Source organism: Oryzias melastigma, linkage group LG6, assembly GCF_002922805.2.
Source record: "Oryzias melastigma strain HK-1 linkage group LG6, ASM292280v2, whole genome shotgun sequence".
Taxonomy (NCBI): domain Eukaryota; kingdom Metazoa; phylum Chordata; class Actinopteri; order Beloniformes; family Adrianichthyidae; genus Oryzias; species Oryzias melastigma.
The window spans coordinates 16,879,563-16,896,251 of record NC_050517.1 but is presented as its reverse complement, the minus strand read 5'-3'; the positions used below and the strand labels follow the sequence as shown (position 1 = coordinate 16,896,251).

Sequence of the window (16,689 nt, the reverse complement as noted above, 5' to 3'; positions counted from 1 at the left end):
TATCCTGTGCATTAAAATCCATGATAATAAAGCACACATTTTGCATGTTTGCTGATATTTTTTTGACAAATTATTACAAAAAAGACGACAAATTACAAGGTTTTATTTAGAGACTTTTATTTAAACATACAATATTAGGACATTTCACACATCGATACAATCTTAGACTTAGGAATTTGTTTGGTCTTTGTTCATAAAGATAAATGTTTCAAGGTTAGTGCTTAAAACCAGTGTTCTTGTTAAAAAAAAAAAAAGAATACAGGAAAGTCAAATAGAACTTAATACTGTCGTTAAATACATGGCTTCTTTTCAACTGGCTTTAAAGGCATCACTGAATTAATAAATTATTTCATGCTTGAAGAAGAATAAGAAATAACTTCCATGATGTGTTAGTTGAAGCTTTTTTAAGTTTATGAGTTATTAGGCATGTTGAGACCAGAGGAAGCGGTCACAGCGCTCCAGCATGGTCTGGATCATCGCCCTAAAGAAAAAAAATTATTTGATTTTTAAATCATCACTTTACTCATCCGATAACTGAGCTTTAAAATTACCAGTGAAACCCCACCTCTGCCTCTTCTCTGTGACCCTCAGCAGCTCACACACCAGCTTGGAGTGAGGAGAAAGGACCAGCTGGACTCCGCATTCCTCCAGCATCGACAGCGCACGGTCGGGGCCGGCTGTGCGAGCCAGCATGAGGGTGAGACTTTCGGGGCTGATCTTTCCCTCGCAGTCTGCGGGACAGTCTGGCCAGCTGCTTCCGTTCACATCTGAGGCCTGCTGGGAATTAGCTGCGATGTTGTTGTGCTGCTGAGACAGCTGGATCAGCAGCTTCCATTCATCCATAGTGTGGGGTTCAACACCTGCAACGGTTCAAAAGCTTCGACATTAATGTCAAAGATTACAAGATTTCTCAGCGTGAATTGATCATCAACTCAAGCTCAGTCATTACTCAAACTTAATATTGGATCTGCTGGCATAATTAATTCGATTGATAACTTATGAGAACTGTTTTCTATGGAATTCTCATGAATTTGTGCTGCTTTAATTTACTTCCAAATTAGTGTTGCATGTTTGCACGAGGCAATTTTTTATCTTTGACATTTAGGAAATTTGAAGTGGATTTGATTAAACTCCCATGACTCAAACTCTATCCTATTTTATTTATAAATGCAATTGAATTTGTCCACAATAAAGTCTGAAGATAGACCTTTTTGAACTAAATGTTTCTGTGTGTCTATTAAAATGCTGGAGTACTGTTTTCAGCTATTTCAGTTGCTTAAATATGTAATTTTTTAGCCAAAGTTTGCATTTGAGGTTTCATGGCAGCATGTTTACCATCAGGTTCCTCCAGCAGAGTGATGTCGTCCAGCTGACAGATGGTTGAAAAGGCTTCAGAACGGCGCTGCAGTTCCTTGCAGAGATGGAGGTATCCAGTCCAGTACCTGAGTATACAGCGTAGGTTCAAACGACTGCAGATTTTTGTCTCTAAATAGTCATGAGAGTTCTTTGAGGTTTGACTTTTGTAATTACCCATGACTCCGGCACATTTCAGCCATTTTCTGCTTGGAGGAATAGTCTGCAGGCAGGTGGATCAGCAGAGACAGAAGTCTTCCATAACCCCAAGGAAAACAGTGCGAGTGCCACCTGCAGCAGCACACAATCATTAACACAATTCTATGGTTTCATTTCCTAATGTGGCTAAATCTAAATTGAAAGAAAAAGTATCGTTAACCTTGGCTGTCCATCATTAGTCAGGGTGTCACAGTGTTTAGGTGCATCGTGGGTAAGAGCAAGCTCCAGCCAATCCTCTCTCAGGGATTCAGGTTCAAGAAGGGACTGCAAGAAGTTTAATCTAGCAGAGAAAATACTTCAAGATTTAGCATCAAAAGGAGCTCTGAGTTGTGGTTCACATGTATGTCTTGAAGCTGCACCTGTTCTCCTCAGGTCTGGACTGTACCAGATTATCCAGGTATGCCAGGAAGTGGCTTTGCTCAGCCATAGCCACAACGTCAGCAGGTGTTACAGTTGGGTAGAACTGGGAAAAGGAGCGTACAGCTGCCTCCTCGTGCTTTTCATACAGCCTGGATGAAAGAAAAGGAATTTAAATCCGGTTACCAAAGTTTTCTCAAACGGAGGCTTTAATCTTTAATTCAGAAGTTTACAGTGTCCTTTGATTCATGATTCATCAAGATGAGTACAGCCAAAGAATTTTCTTTTTTTGCAAATGTTGTCAGGTACTCAGCCTTTTCAAATTTTTTGTTTGTAAATTAATGACCTGCAGCACCTTAATTTTATAGTTTAGCATAAATTCAGCTCACTTAAAAGATAGTGTAACAACTATGAAAACTAAACCATGCTAACATGTTTAAAGTCGCAGCAGTCATCTCTTATTTTTGACTAGTTTGTGCATTTTTTTTTAACAATGTAGGCGTTTTAAATAAAAATACAGATGCTGACCTGTGTAAATGAGCGAGCAAAAGAGGAGCTTTCCACGGCTGCATTTCTCTCAGACTGCGCAGAGATTTGAACAAATCCCCTTTCTGAATCACCTCCACCACCTTACTGGTCTGAGTGAGCTCTGAGGAGAACAACAATTCCAGAAAACAACTAAAAATTAAAAAGTGAACAAACAAGTTTCTTACAATTGAGTGGTTGTGAGGACGGCTAAGTCTTAAAATTGTTTAATGCATTTAATTGATTGTACAAAAGTACTAAATAAACATCAAGTTAGTTCTATTATGAAAAAATATATGTTTCGAATCGATTTATTGTCTTTTTAATGAAAACAGAGTAAATGCTTAAAAATAATAATAAAGAGAAAGTAACAGAGTACTTAAGAGGTCCTTTCTTACCTAGCATGGCCTCCATGAAGGAGCTCCTCACTTCAGGCTGCTCCTGATAACACAGCAGACACATTCTCCGCACTCGCTCGTGGTCCAGCAGAAAGAAATAGTGTCGCAGAAACGTGTTACACTCCAGTCCTTCCTTCTGCTTTTTAAAGTAGCTCAGCTCAGTGTAAAGAGTCGCTAACTCAGTGAGTTTGGATAGAAGCTCCGATGGGATGGGGACAGGCGGCGTCACGCGGAGAGTCTCTGGAGGGCTCCCACATACAAGGATTTCCTCACTGAAGTCTAAAGTCTCACACTGGTCCACTTTTTCTTCAAGCTCAGAAGACTCTCTCCTCTGCACTGTAACAGTCTCTGAAGGTTTTCCTTGCTCTAGGAGGTTTAAACTGCTGCTTCTGCTCAGCTCTACTCCATCCTGGTTTGATTCACTCACAGCAGCTGATCCGAGGTCAGAAGGTCCTAAGATACGCTCGAGGACCAACAGCCACTCCAGCAGTTCTTCTGCCAGGAGGACTGGATCTAGTAGCACCAAAGGATCTTGTATTTCTGAGCTAACATTAAAAAGACAAAAAAAAGAAAACACATTTGTTCCAATTTAAATAGAAAAAAAAAAAGGTTATTAAATGTTGCAGAGCACCGCACACTTACAAAGTTCGCTCGGTAGCTGACCAAAGTTCTTGCATGTCGGTCTCCTTATTCGATATTTCATCACAAACTCTGAAACATCAAAAATGACTAATTCTATCTACTCCTACGCTAAAAATATACAAATAAAACAAATTCAACTTACTCATTCTCCACTTCATCTGAGTATGAAGTGACGATGGCTGATGCTTCTGCTTGTGCGCTCTCCTTAAACTCAGGGCGCTGAAAGAGCTCAGAGTTCATCTGGAGGGTGTTGATCTTCTCCGTTGTCTTCTTGACAAAACTAGAGACGCTGAGAGGAACACAAAAGAATCTAAAGGCAAGTTTTGATACAAAATTTTTAAAAAGTCAGGAGAGAGAACAAAAGCAAAGAGTAGCTTCAAATAAATGTAAAAACAAGTATTTTTGGACAAAATCTGACATGTAACATCAAAGATGAACATGCATTCAGTGGCAGAAAAAAACTGCTTTTGGTGGAAAGAGGAAGTGAATTGCTTGAAACAACAGCTGCACTCGATTTTCGGTCCTTACAAAGAAGAAGAAGAAAAAAAAAAACATGTAACCGGAAGAAAAACCACAAATATTTCCATTTGCACTGAAAAAGAAACTTGTGCATGGATCTTTTCTTTGAGAGAGACAAAGTCTTAGTTTTGTCTAGCGGTTTAATTCACCTGTCTTTGACGGCCTGCAGTGCAATGCGAGGAGGTTTGGAGCGGAATGACAGTGGGAGATGAAACGGCAGACTTTGCTCTGATCGGTCGGCCTCCGAGCGCTCACTGCTCTGTGGATCTTAGTAAAGATGGAGGCGAGAGTGGGAAGAGAAACAGATGGATGGAGAACTGAGGGGAGTGGTACGAGGCAGTGGAAACGATGAAAGTGAGCGGAGAAAACATGCCAGACAACACTGCAGGGAAAATGGACATGAAATGTTCCACAATGCGAAATAATCGTGATGTGTGAAGAAAAATAATGTGAAAAAAAGAAATACAATGCCAGAGTTTTGACAAAGTACAAGTTGTATTAGTTAAAAGTAAGTAAAAAGAACCATCAAATGCACATAAAAGCACAGCAAGAATTGTGATTAATGATAAAGCAAAAAGAGGTTTAGTTTTAAATTATTATCAGTCACATAGTTTGAAATTTGGTTCCTTCTTTTAAATACTTGATCTTTTTTTTAAGATTTAAACTGACAATAACTTTTGCTTTAAATCACGATAATTAAGCTTTAAAGTGCAAGCGTAAACGTAGACAAATAAATCATTAACAAAAAAAGAAAAACACATAAAGAAAGAAAAACAAAGAGGTCTTGTGTTTTATTTAATATCACTCAAAGACTCTCAGAAAAAAAAACTCCCGACAGAACGCTAAGATATCTAAAAACAACCTTGTCGACCCCTCCGTGACTCAGTAACTTACCATGATCTGGCTGATCCTCTTCTGGCACAAAATTGAACTCTTTGAGCCGCTCCTCTTCACTCATGGACTGATTCATGAGGGAGCTCGTCTCCTCATCCGACTGACTTCCTCTGCGGCTGATCACACGGTAGATTCCACAATCCAGGACATTGAAACTCTCCTTAAAGACAATGTTTTAACAAAAAGTTTTTTTTAACTTTCTAAAATAAAATATAGAAAAACATGGTAAACATGGTTACCACACAAAAAAGGGTTAGCTAGGTTCTAGATTTATTTTTTGTTCCCCAAGCTTTTAAAATATGTTTTTATCTTACATGGGAGGAGATGCTGCTTCTGCGGCTGCTGGAGGCGGAGTCTAGAGGCTCCAACTTTGTGATGACTTCCTCCAGCTGGCCAATCAGCTCCGGGTGTGTGCTGGGACTGAGCTGAGACTTCAGGTGTTCTAGGCGGTCGATGGGAATGGACTTCCTGGCCTGGATTCAGCAGGTTAGATCAATAAATGTTTAGGCAAAGTAAAGTAGTTCTAAATTAGGGAATATAAGTATAAAGACATAGCAATATCTATTCATCCAAATGCAATAATCAAATTTAAACCAAAAAGTTAACTGTTATCTGTTTTAACAATTAACATTTTAAACCCTTTTTACAGAATAAACCCAGAAAAACTACAGTCAAAGACAAAAAAAAAAATACCTAGTAACTGATTACTCTGCACAGACACTTTGCTAGTTAGCGTTGCAGCATCAGCCCTCTCACCCTGCTCATGGTGACCATGTGCTGGAACATACAGGTGACGGTTGCAGCAAGAATCCAGGACTCCCTGCGGAGCAAACGCTCAACACAGCGATCCGCAGACAGCAAAGACAAGTGCGAGAGACGCCCGCTTCCATGGAGACAGAAGAGCTCGCCTCGGTAGACTGCAATATCCAACAAATCTAACAAAAAAAAAACATAGTAGAATAGGGTTAAAAATTTCTATAACTGCGTTTCCTTAAGCCACATTTTATTGAAATGTCTTTTCAAACTTAGTTACTTAGACCTTTATACTTCTTTATACTTGGTGCTCTAAGGCCTTATACTCTGCTGGGCAGTTGTGCGATACATTTCACTACATAATTTGCTATTTATGTATGTGACAAATAAAGAATCCAATTTGGAAAAAACAAAATAGTTATCAAACACACTTTTGGGATATTTTTCCAAAATAATTAACATTATTAAAGGAATAAAACAGCACCAATGTGGTTGCTGTGCTCAGAGTCATTCCTCCAGTCTTCAATACCTTTGACTTCAGTCCACAGCAGTACTTGTCCATTCTGAGGTGTGAAGACATAAATAGCTGAATCTGTCCAGGTCAACAGGTTTTGGTCTCTTTGCACACAAAATTAATACACAAGTTAGTCTACTGACAGACTAACCAAAATGTGGTTTCATAAAATGCTAATAAAAGCTTAGATTACCCAAAGTGAAGCAGTTTAGGAAATGCCAATGACTGTGGAGTCCTCAGCTCTGGATTGTAGCGCGGCTCTTCTCTACAGGCAGAATAGAAACAAATATAGAAGGAAGAACGAAAACAATCGAGTGAACAAGATAGAGGAAAAACTTGCCTGTAAGTGATGAGAGGAAGTGGAGGACATGCCAGTAATTGTTTGAACTGATGGGTACTTAGAACTTCTCCATTAAAATTAGCCTCCCATATTCTGGAACCTGGTCGGGCGCAGTACAGCAGAGGAGACTGGCCTAACAACCCCTTGTTGTGCGAGTAAAAACAGGCGCCGTACTCCCCGTCACGCTCTTTATTTCCCACACGCCAGAATTTCTCCCTGAAGAAAGTCAAAGATCAATCATTGGTCAAGTTTAAAAAGTAGCTAAAAAAATGTCTGTAGAGATTGGGATGCTTTAGGTAATTTTTATAAATGGGAAATCCACATTGGTGAGTGTTCATTCTGCAGAAATATTTTGAATAAGCTCCACCCCCTTACTCTATATACTTGTTAGACAAGCTGTTACTGACCTCTCTGTGTCAGCGAGGTAACAGCGACTTAAGGAAGACACCAGCAGACGGCCATCTTGGTATCCAAGCTGAACTACTCTGGAGTCCACAGTGGTGACCGTCTGCACGGGGAAGATGACAAATGCCGAGCCCTAGAGATGAGAGAATACGGCATGGACACGAGGGAAAATCAAATGAAGATAAACTGATGAAGCAAAAAAAAAAAAAAAAAAAAAAAATTTTTGGGGGGGGGTTCAAGATAACACTGCAGGGAAATATGAAAATACCTTGATCATTAACATACTTGCACACTGTTTGTAACTATCTATATTTTCTTTTGCAACACTCAAATCTCTTAACCTTGCCAAGTTTAGAGGATCCTGCCCGCAGAGACGTCACTTTTCCTCCAGAGTCTCCCACAAAGACTCGGAGCGTACTGCTGTCCCAGCAGAGTGCCGTGATGTTCTGACCTCTGTGCTCCCACGACACACCGACTCTCTCTGGACGACCTCGCCGCTCAAACTGCAGCTCCCACACCACCACCAGACCCTGACTGGATGAGCACCAGTCATGAGTAAACACAAAGAAAGTAAGGGAAAAAAAAATAACACTTGCTTCATTTTATTAACAAACTAACCTTGTTGCAACAGCAATAAAATCTTCATCGTGGGGGCAGCAGGCCACATGAGTGATGGATCCCTCCTGAAAAAGTTTTTTTTTGTAAAACCTTGATAAGACTTTTAAAAAAGTGTTTCTAGTACAATTTTAGACCTTATGAGTAAGAATCAGCTTCTGTTTCCAGCCCTCCTTCTGAATAAGGTGCAGGCCTCCAGCTGATGTCCCCAGTGCCAGCCACTTTCTAGATACTGCCAAGCAAGTACACTGAAACACAGGAGAAACCCCTTTTTTATACAATAACTACAATAAATTAAATGGCTATTTTTAAATCACAAAAATTAAGCTAACACACATATAATATATTATTAAATCTTAAAAGAATGCATCAGATGTGAGTGACTCAGTGGCAGAGCCTACCTTCAGCCTGCCCGAGTCCAGCCGTAGAGCAGAGAGAAGGGGATCAAGGCAGTCAAACTCCGCCAGCACATGGCTGTGGTTCTCCGGCACAACCGGAATCAGGGTCATCCTCACTGGCAGTCAACACAAGGTTATATTACACAAGCAATCCCCTCAAATAATAATAATAAAAGGAAAAATGTTAAGGACTTTGGGATGAAGTCCTCTGCCACACCACAGCCTTCAGCTGGACAATCACATGACTGTCAAAAGTGCACCTACCCTTCTAAATTAACCAGTCATGACTTCACTTTACACTGCAGCCAAAAAAGAAAGGCAAAAACTGCAATTGGAAGTGGCTCAAAATGATTATTTGTACCAGTTTTATAAGGTTTCAAATAAGCAGTGGAATCTAGAATGCTATCATTTTAAGCTGATTGAAAAGTAATGTCAATGTAAGATTTCAATTTAAGAAAAAACTTGATTATTACTTTTAACCTTAATTCTAGAAAGTGAAACGCCTCTAAACGCAGACAACTGAGTATGATTCATTATTCGTATGGTTGTTGAATTTCTTAGAAAATTTAGATTTTGTCGTTTTGTTTTGGGGTGAAGATGAGCTCCGTTTTGAAGAGACATATTCCAGTTTCATCTTGTGCAATTTTAGGCAGAAGGAGTGTAAATTTATTTTGAAATGATGGTAGTTCGACACAAATTTTGACTCGAGAAAATAGTCAACATTGCTTGCTAGCTTTCGTTCTTGCTGATGTAGGTCAACTGACAGCAAAAACAAACCCCAGCTGCTAATTTATAGCAACTTACACCACGGAAATGTTCTCCTTGCAGTCAAAAGTTATTAAAAACATGAACACTTTTGACCATTAACTGTCAGTTTCTAGAAGAAAACAAAAGTGATAACAAGTTAGCCATTTGGCTAGCACTCGAAACTGCTAACGTTCTCCTTCTTTTACCCTAGCTTAACTCACCAAACGGACTTGAGTGTCACCGCCTGTAAAACCGCACCAATTGTGGCTTTTACATGCCTGCTTTTGTAGGGGTTTTGTGGAGGAAAGCAGCGGTGAAGCCCACGCCAGCCAGCCAGCCAGCCAGTGTCAGACCCGTGACAGGAGTGCTCAGCTGATGAGAGGGAGGGAGGCAGGGCGGGCACTTCCGGAAAGCCGCGCGCCTCTGCTTCGATGCTCTCGGGTTGTCAATCATTCAGGGATCTTAGAAGCCCATTCAACCAATACAAGAAATACAAAACAGAGAAGCTACAACATCTGATGGTAAAAATAAAAACTGGACTTTAGGAGTTAAATACATCATAGAACAGCATCAACAAAAACCTCACTTTATTTGTCTTCAGTGCAGACATGTAATGAAGACATAACAAATCAGTGCTGGTGTGATTTTAACACACACACTAATGCACTAGTGTGAAATATCTGAACAATATTGCTTTATTCTTGCCCTTATCTTGCTTCAGATTTCCTTTAACACTGTTCCCCGTGTGCTCAGAGGGGCTCCTTGACCGCCACTCTTCTTCTTCTGCTGCTCCGTGCAGTCCTTAAAATGATTTTGGCCATCTTCTTGTTGCACCTCACACCTTCTTCAACTGTTGTCCTGAGAGACTTTTTCAGCTGCAGTTTGGTCATTTAACACCTGCTTTTTTTAAAGTCCCACTTAAACATTACCAGCAGAGATTCTTTAACCACTTAGAAAACACACACAAAAGAGCATGAAACTAATTACAGTAATTTGTGACTGAGATGCAGTTTGTCTCTGTGAAACGATCGGGAGGTTTGAAGCAGCATCTCTATATCAGTAAGCCCTTAGGAACTAGGTTCTATTGGGCCGTGGTGTGCAGTCTCCTCCCAGAAGTCTTGAGGCCTTCACTGCATCATCTGTCTACACTTTGTCCTTCCTGGGTTCTCCAACATCCAACGCAGGTCAGGTTTTCCTCATCATCCGACGAGTTTGCCAGATGTGAAACTTGCTGTAGGCAGTCTGCAGCATTTCCTCCAAGTGCCCAGTGAGCTGTGGGGACGCCAGAGATTTAACACGAAGTGCCACTCGCATCATACATGAAGATATCCGCCTAACAGCTGATACTTACATTTGTGCCTAAATACTGGCGCTGAAGCTTCTCTTTGAAAGGAGAGAGCTTGGTCATCTGAAATCTTTCGAGGTTTGACTTCATTTTTATCACCTGGCAAAACAAGAATGTCAGCAAAAAGAGCAAATCGTGCTTCAAAATCCAGCAATTTAGAACATATTTATATAACTTTCATATAAAATAATTACCTTCTCCTCTAAAAATGATGTATTTACAGGAAAACAAGACCAGAAGTGTCTCAACAACTCCCCAGCAGCTACATAAAGATGTTTCAACTCCCCTTGAATGTCAGAAGGGACCATCTCTGTGGAACAAATAAAAGCGTTGCTGTTATGATTTCCCAAAACTTAAAAAAAAAAAAACGTAATAACATTAAAACAATTTTAAATTATCCCACCAACAATGAAAAACACAGATTTTAAATATTTGAACTGTTTGCATGACAAACATACGGTTTATGGCTTGCTGTGCTCCCCCCTGCATGAGGACACCTCCTGGAGAAAGCGCCGCAACAGCAGAACTTGCTGCAGTGCTGGACATTACCTGCAACGACACACATTCAATACATTTAAAAGTTAGATTAAATATAAATTATTTAAATCAGAATAAGCTTGTTAGTTTATCATAAAATAATATTTGGGTTAAAATATACATAAAAACTCCAAACTCTTAGTTCTAAATTCCTTTATAACACCTAAAAATAATCAATTAACCGTCAGGACAATGAATCACAGATCTTTGAGTGATTTATTTTATTATTTAACTTTGAAAAGCACAATTGAATAAAACAAACTAAAAAGGAAATTTAATCTTCAAAAAATAAATAAATAAATACTAAATAATGAGGTGAGAGCAGGACAACATCCATGGAGCTTCTTTGCTGTAGCAAGTTGAAACATTTAAACTGGTTAGCTTGGAAGGTGGCCTCTATTAACACATGAGGACTGAGAATCATTAGAAAATCTATTTTTAGCATACTCACAACAGGGTGACCAATTACTACATACCACTATAGTGTCTGGAATAGTATTAAAAGAAAGAATGAACTAGAAAACTTGAACAAAAACACAGTGATGATCTAACCTGAGTAAGATTGGGTTTATAATTGGCCATCTCATGCCGGATACAGTTCACCGCATTAATGATGTCTTGGCTGGTCGTATACTTCTGGGACTGCAGTGGGACAGGACCATGGGCATACCTTATTCAAAAAACAAACAAAAAAATATGGTGAACTAGATTGGCTTCTTAACCTATAAATGAATACAAAACTTTTGCAATTTGGTGAAACTATTCTCAAGGACATTCCATTAATGTATCCATTCAGTTTTTCACCTTTTAAAGGAAATGTTTTTTTATAGGATAGACAATTGTATGTAATGTGGTTGAATCCTAAATAATTACATAGCAAAGAAGAAAGAAGTGTTAGATCCAGACGTTCTGTACCTGTCGGACTTCTTAAGGTTTAATGCGACCGTTTTCTGTCTGTTTTCCCTTTGTAGATCCTCATACTCTATGGCTTCTTGCAATTTGACCTTCAAAAGTATAAAAGAACTAGTTGAGTCAGAGAATGTAAACCTTACTTTTTTTTTTAGTAAAGTGCAGTAAATGCAAACCTTCTTCACAGGAGGCTGAAAGAAGTCAGAATCTCTGGAGTTTCCATCGGTGCTGCTCGTCTCACTGGCTTGGTCAGCAGGTACCTCACTTGAAAACGATAAGCAGTTAGTGAAGCACTGAAGACAAAAACACCTTTTTTTTAAAGTGAAAATGTTGCTCTACTTTTTGCGTGCCCCTGCTGCCAGAACCATGGCACTGTGATGGTTGAACCGCTTTATAATGGCAGCATTGCTGCTCTCTTTCACTGTCTTGTTTGAGTTGGAGGTTGAGGGGAGCGCTTGTTTTATTCCGTAACCCTGTGGGGAAAAACAAAGTTAGGCTTTGCTAAAGTGGTAAATTAAACAAAAAAACTTTAATGTCATGATTGATGGAGGATATTGAGAAAGCTGACCTCATCTAGGGTTTTATCCTCCAATGACAACAGGTCAACCAAAGGATTCTTCACTCCTTTGTTTACAAGAGACTTCAATCCTAAAAAAAGAGAGAAAGTAACATGATTGATGGTTCTGTTATTTCCAAAGAAGAACAAGAAAAGGCAGCACAAATCTTAAAATGTTTACCTTTTTCATCTTGTTTGGCACATTCTGAGAAGATATCTTGTGTTCCTGTGTTGATGCGGTCTCTGTGAAAATAATGGGACTGGAAAAAGCGAGTCCAGAACTCCTTCTCTGTGAGGTTATGTGGCACATTTTCACTGTACTTCTGCTTCACTGCAAGTACAGATCCACATGGATATATTCAGAACAATAGTTGGACATTTCATCAAATTATTGAGAAAATCATAAGGCCAAAAGGTGAGTTAGTGATTTCAATCTAAAGGTAAAATAATTTTGCAGAGTTCTTTCTTCTTATCTGCCTGTTTAAGGGACATATTTGTAACTGTATACCTGCAGGGTATGTTCTGAAGATGGATTCAATGATATCAGTCGTCAAATTGTATCTCAGGCCATTACAGCCATCAGTCTGAGGTCGAATATCAGCCTGTGAAGCACAAACGAGAGATGTGTTAAAGTGAACCACACTGCTGAAAACTGTCCTAGCTTAGAGAACTCACCAGAAATGCTCCAGATATGCCCACTTCCTGTTTGTTGGTGTAGGGCGCGGGCTCTGCGTTATTTAGACCTCCTAACCGGTTAGCCCAGAACTCCTCAGCACTGATCACTTGACTTACTACAAGGTCTTTGTATAACTGGAAAAGCACTGGATCTTCTTGAAGCATTCTGCAGGATTCAAATATTACAAATGTGAGTTCAGACATTTAGAGGACAAAGCAGTAAAAAGGCCAGCCTACATTATACCACCCAAAATAAATTGTCAAACATGATTATACTTTAATTTTACTCCAGGCTTTTAATTTGAAGATCAGAAATACATACAATAAATTAATTTTCTGTTTTTTTTTCAATTTAATCAAATTATGTTAAGGTGATTGATGAATTATGCTCACTTATCAATTCAAACTTTGTCTTAATACTTTTAGATTTAGCACATGACAAAAACAAATAACATTATTGTCATTGTGTTTAAATTTGATCATTTCGTAAAAAACAAAAAAAAAATAAGTAAATACCCAAAATTTCATTAGTTATTGTTAAAAGTCAAGGAAAAATAGGTATTTAGCCACAGGAATAAATAGATTCCACTGACTAGAGTCTGGCAGAGGAAGACATTCAAAGTGACACCGTTTATACAAACATAACAGAAGATAGTCATAATTTGAGAAATGATTTGCTTTTCTAGACACGGGGAATGATACCTAACATTGCCCCTAATAAAAAAAGAAAAAGAAAATTAGGGAAAATATAAGTAAACGTCAACAAGCTAAAAAAAGTTATCTGTGGGATAACCAAAAACACCCTAAAATTATGAGATGCTCCATGTTAAAGTCTAAACTCTTGTACCACTTTGTATCACCCATTGTTTATTTCCGAATCACTACAATGCCAAAGTAGTTTCACTGGAGCCAATCATTTGCACATGATCTTGTGAGACTCCATGATTCCCATTAACACATAAAAACAAGGGGGGAAGCTCTAACCTGTTTTTTTCCTCCAGCTCCTTATTGGCTTTCTTCTTGAACTTAGGCAGTAGCTGCTGCAGCAGCTCCTTGGCAGCTTCTCTGTCTTTAAGTGCAGTGCTCTCATTGGCAAAGTGGAATGTGGTGCTTTCACCTGTATGAAGGACCAGTTGGAGCTGAACTTTGGCTTTGCCATCAGGACTGATCTTCTGACCTGTGCAACAATGAAACATGTAAACACTCTTTGACATGCAGCCACGTGAGGACAGCTCGTTGTTTAAAGGGCACCCAAGACTCACAGCGGATGTCAGAGTACAGGTGGCTGACTGTAAAGCGGTCTTTGCCTTCTGGACCCCAGGCTATTCTTTCGGCCATCAGGTAAAGTGTGCCATCCTGCTTCCTCTGGCGAACCTTTTTTACCACCAGCAAGACCTCCTCTGACAGAGATGCCATGGCTCAAATAGGCACCTGAGGAAACAGACATGTAAACAACAAGGTAGAACTTGCAAAAGGAACAGATTTAACTCGTTAAAGACTATTTGCAGAAAAATCTTCCAATCATCAATAATCTGCAGCCACATATCAAATTCAGCAACATTCAGGGAACCATGACTGAAGATGTTTCACGACAAGATGAATGCTTACTGTACGAGGTGCTAAAACGTCTAAATCTTCCTCCGCAGCATTACAAAGTCTTCACATGTGCATTTCAAGTCGTGCTGTAAACGTGTCCGTAGTTACATAACGTTAATACGATTAAAATACAAGTACATAAACTGAGCTAACCAGCCTGACGTTAGCTAAGAGTGAAGAACGTAGGAAAGCCTCAGGGTGAAGTCGGCAACAAACTTACTTTACTCGAAAAATCAATCAGCCTTTCGAAAAATATATTTTGGCAATTACACACGTAATCTCAACATACTGTAAATGTAACTAAACTAACTATAAAACTGATTATTTTGTACAAAACCGTAGCTGTTCTGACAGTGTAGAGTCTGACTTCAACGCCGACATAACTGCCGAGTAGTGTGTTACACTGAAAATGTTCCGGAAGAAAACTTACTACGCGGCGCAAGTTCCTCTTTGTGTGGTCGCAGGGGCTTTGACACAGAACTGGAACCAACAGAGTAAGCACCGTAAGCCGCACACACTTTTTTTTTTTAAAGGAAATTTACATTCATTACGTATAACAAAATTAAAGGGAAAACAAAATTAGTATTTAGGATTAAGGGAAGATGCTCACTTTCTGGTTCCTTCCTGATTCCCCTCGAGTTCGTAGCTGGGAAGTCCACATTTTTCTTTTGGAACGCTAAATAATACATCTATTAACTTTTTTCTTCTTTAAAAAAACATTTTGGTCAAAAGCTCTGCCTCTGCTGCACTTATATTTTAACAGCGACATCACACAAAAGCTCTGTTACCATTTATTAGATTCCGACATTGCAAATATCATATGTAGCCAAATATACAATTGATACATTAATCCAATTTTATTGAATTCAAGTCAGTTATGCAATAGAGCAGAGCAAATAATGTATTACATAGAGATATTACCCTTTGTAATTCACTAAACAAGCAACATAAAAAGTGTGTTAAACCAAAACATGCATTTGGTTATATTAGATAAAAATATGGACTTTTTTTTTTTTTTTTTTTGGTGGCCAAACAAATTGCCATTTTATTAACATTTTGTTGACACTATTTAACATGTGTGGTCACAAATTAGTAGTTTGTGGACATATTTTAACTTTGTGCAGCCACAAAATACTAATGTACAGCCACACATTAGAAGTAGGATTTGAAGATACAAAATAATTTTTTTTTGCAACAAAATACTAAACATACATCACAAGTTAAGGCTCCGGAGGCACATGCAGCTCTTTTACCCCTCCACAGTGGCTGGCCAAAGAAAAAAACAAAGAACAGTATTTTTTTAAAAGTAAGGGTTCCTAACTTAGAATTAATTTAATTTATTTTGGTTAAGTTTATAAATTTATGGCTGGGGTGAACCTAGAAGATAAACTGTAATGATTTTTATATCCCTGCTGACACGTTAGACCTTGTTTGCTCTGCTTCCTCGTCTTCAATAAATTCCAGCTCAAACAGGTGTTCTAGACACGGGGCTCCTTTAAACCCCTATGCTCTCTTTTGGGGTCCAGATGACCCCACCCTTCCATTGACGGGTTATCCCTTCCATGACAAAAGTGGACAAAGGTGGACAGGAGTAAATAAATAAAATATATATAAAATGTAAAATATCCTTGAAAAAAAGTATTTTAATGTAAACATGCCTATGATAGCACAAGTGTTACAACACCCTCGACCCTTGTCGGGCACAGCTGTGCAGACACTGAGTGTATTTGTGTTTAACCAGTGTAGCAATGGTTGGGCCTACTAAGTGAAGATATATGGTACGTGCATCCATCTTTGAAAAAAATTGATATTTATTTTCGTGGGAGAAAGGAAGACAGGCTGCCGGCTCTTGGGTGACAACATGAAATGGGCGGCACCCACATGCAGCGAGCGGCGGGCAGAGCCTCAGGAATTGAGTGGTTTTACTTCTGGGTAGGAAAAAAACTGCAATAATAATGATAAATAATCCCATAATGATAAATAATCCAGGTGTGCAAGGTGCAGTCTGTTGTTGCAGACTCATGTAAGCTGTTTAGGAGTCTGATTGCAGAGGGAAAGAAAGAGGTCCTGAGTCTGGAACTCTCCTGTACCTCTGGCCAGAGGAAAGGAGACTGAACAGACCTTGTTGGGGTGGGTGGGGTCCTTGATGATGGAAGCAGAGGTCAGTTTTCATTGTGTGGTGGAAGACAATGCAGAAAAAACATTTGATTCAAAGGACTTTTCAACTTAGGTGGAAATTCAGTTGCTGGTCACCAGCTCTCTCTAGTGGTTGGTGCTTAAAAATGCATATTGAACGATCAATTTTTTACAAATTAAACACCCTCCAAATTCTTTCCCTCTAGCTAAAAAAAATTAGTTTTTGACTTTTTTTTTTTGCATTTCATTTAAAATA

At 39.0% G+C, this 16,689-nt stretch overlaps 2 protein-coding genes across 5 annotated transcripts; both read right to left on the bottom strand.

Annotated features, from left to right (window-relative positions):
- Positions 1–100: 100 nt before the first annotated feature.
- On the bottom strand, positions 101–9,147 carry hps5 (HPS5 biogenesis of lysosomal organelles complex 2 subunit 2). 2 transcript variants are annotated; one of them, XM_024281743.1, is made up of 23 exons: positions 8,958–9,147; positions 7,936–8,048; positions 7,672–7,782; positions 7,538–7,602; positions 7,261–7,453; positions 6,922–7,052; positions 6,515–6,730; positions 6,368–6,439; positions 6,190–6,278; positions 5,664–5,842; positions 5,222–5,380; positions 4,908–5,067; positions 4,163–4,280; positions 3,637–3,783; positions 3,495–3,563; positions 2,853–3,397; positions 2,458–2,578; positions 1,932–2,081; positions 1,733–1,852; positions 1,531–1,644; positions 1,336–1,442; positions 566–860; positions 101–481 (listed from the first exon to the last, which is right to left on the bottom strand). In XM_024281743.1, exons 1-23 carry the CDS (start codon positions 9,130–9,132, stop codon positions 421–423), a joined length of 3,510 nt encoding a protein of 1,169 aa, XP_024137511.1. In that variant the 5' UTR covers positions 9,133–9,147; the 3' UTR covers positions 101–420. The 2 variants fall into 2 exon arrangements, with proteins under 2 accessions (XP_024137511.1, XP_024137513.1); XM_024281745.2 differs by having other exon boundaries at positions 8,901–9,091.
- Positions 9,148–9,249: 102 nt separating this feature from the next.
- On the bottom strand, positions 9,250–14,745 carry gtf2h1 (general transcription factor IIH, polypeptide 1). Of its 3 annotated transcripts, none has more exons than XM_024281775.2 (15): positions 14,728–14,745; positions 13,964–14,132; positions 13,686–13,878; positions 12,702–12,867; positions 12,535–12,628; positions 12,208–12,357; positions 12,039–12,118; positions 11,810–11,943; positions 11,647–11,734; positions 11,477–11,565; positions 11,114–11,231; positions 10,483–10,573; positions 10,219–10,334; positions 10,031–10,123; positions 9,250–9,951 (listed from the first exon to the last, which is right to left on the bottom strand). In XM_024281775.2, the coding sequence occupies exons 2-15, from the start codon at positions 14,115–14,117 to the stop codon at positions 9,865–9,867; spliced, it is 1,653 nt and encodes a 550-aa protein (XP_024137543.1). In that variant the 5' UTR covers positions 14,118–14,132; positions 14,728–14,745; the 3' UTR covers positions 9,250–9,864. The 3 variants fall into 3 exon arrangements, with proteins under 3 accessions (XP_024137543.1, XP_024137541.1, XP_024137542.1); XM_024281773.2 differs by lacking the exon at positions 14,728–14,745 and adding an exon at positions 14,310–14,719; XM_024281774.2 differs by lacking the exon at positions 14,728–14,745 and adding an exon at positions 14,518–14,719.
- Positions 14,746–16,689: the final 1,944 nt, after the last annotated feature.

Coding starts and splice junctions, on each gene's coding strand:
- hps5 (XM_024281743.1), bottom strand. CDS start 9,132: ATGATTGACAACCCGAGAGCATCGAAGCAGAGGCGCGCGGCTTTCCGG. Junction 7,783..7,935: donor TGGACTCGGGCAGGCTGAAG/GTAGGCTCTGCC, acceptor CCTGTGTTTCAG/TGTACTTGCTTGGCAGTATC. Junction 5,381..5,663: donor ACATGGTCACCATGAGCAGG/GTGAGAGGGCTG, acceptor TGCTGAATCCAG/GCCAGGAAGTCCATTCCCAT.
- gtf2h1 (XM_024281775.2), bottom strand. CDS start 14,117: ATGGCATCTCTGTCAGAGGAGGTCTTGCTGGTGGTAAAAAAGGTTCGC. Junction 11,944..12,038: donor AGGATAAAACCCTAGATGAG/GTCAGCTTTCTC, acceptor TTTTCCCCACAG/GGTTACGGAATAAAACAAGC. Junction 10,335..10,482: donor AGCACAGCAAGCCATAAACC/GTATGTTTGTCA, acceptor TTTGTTCCACAG/AGATGGTCCCTTCTGACATT.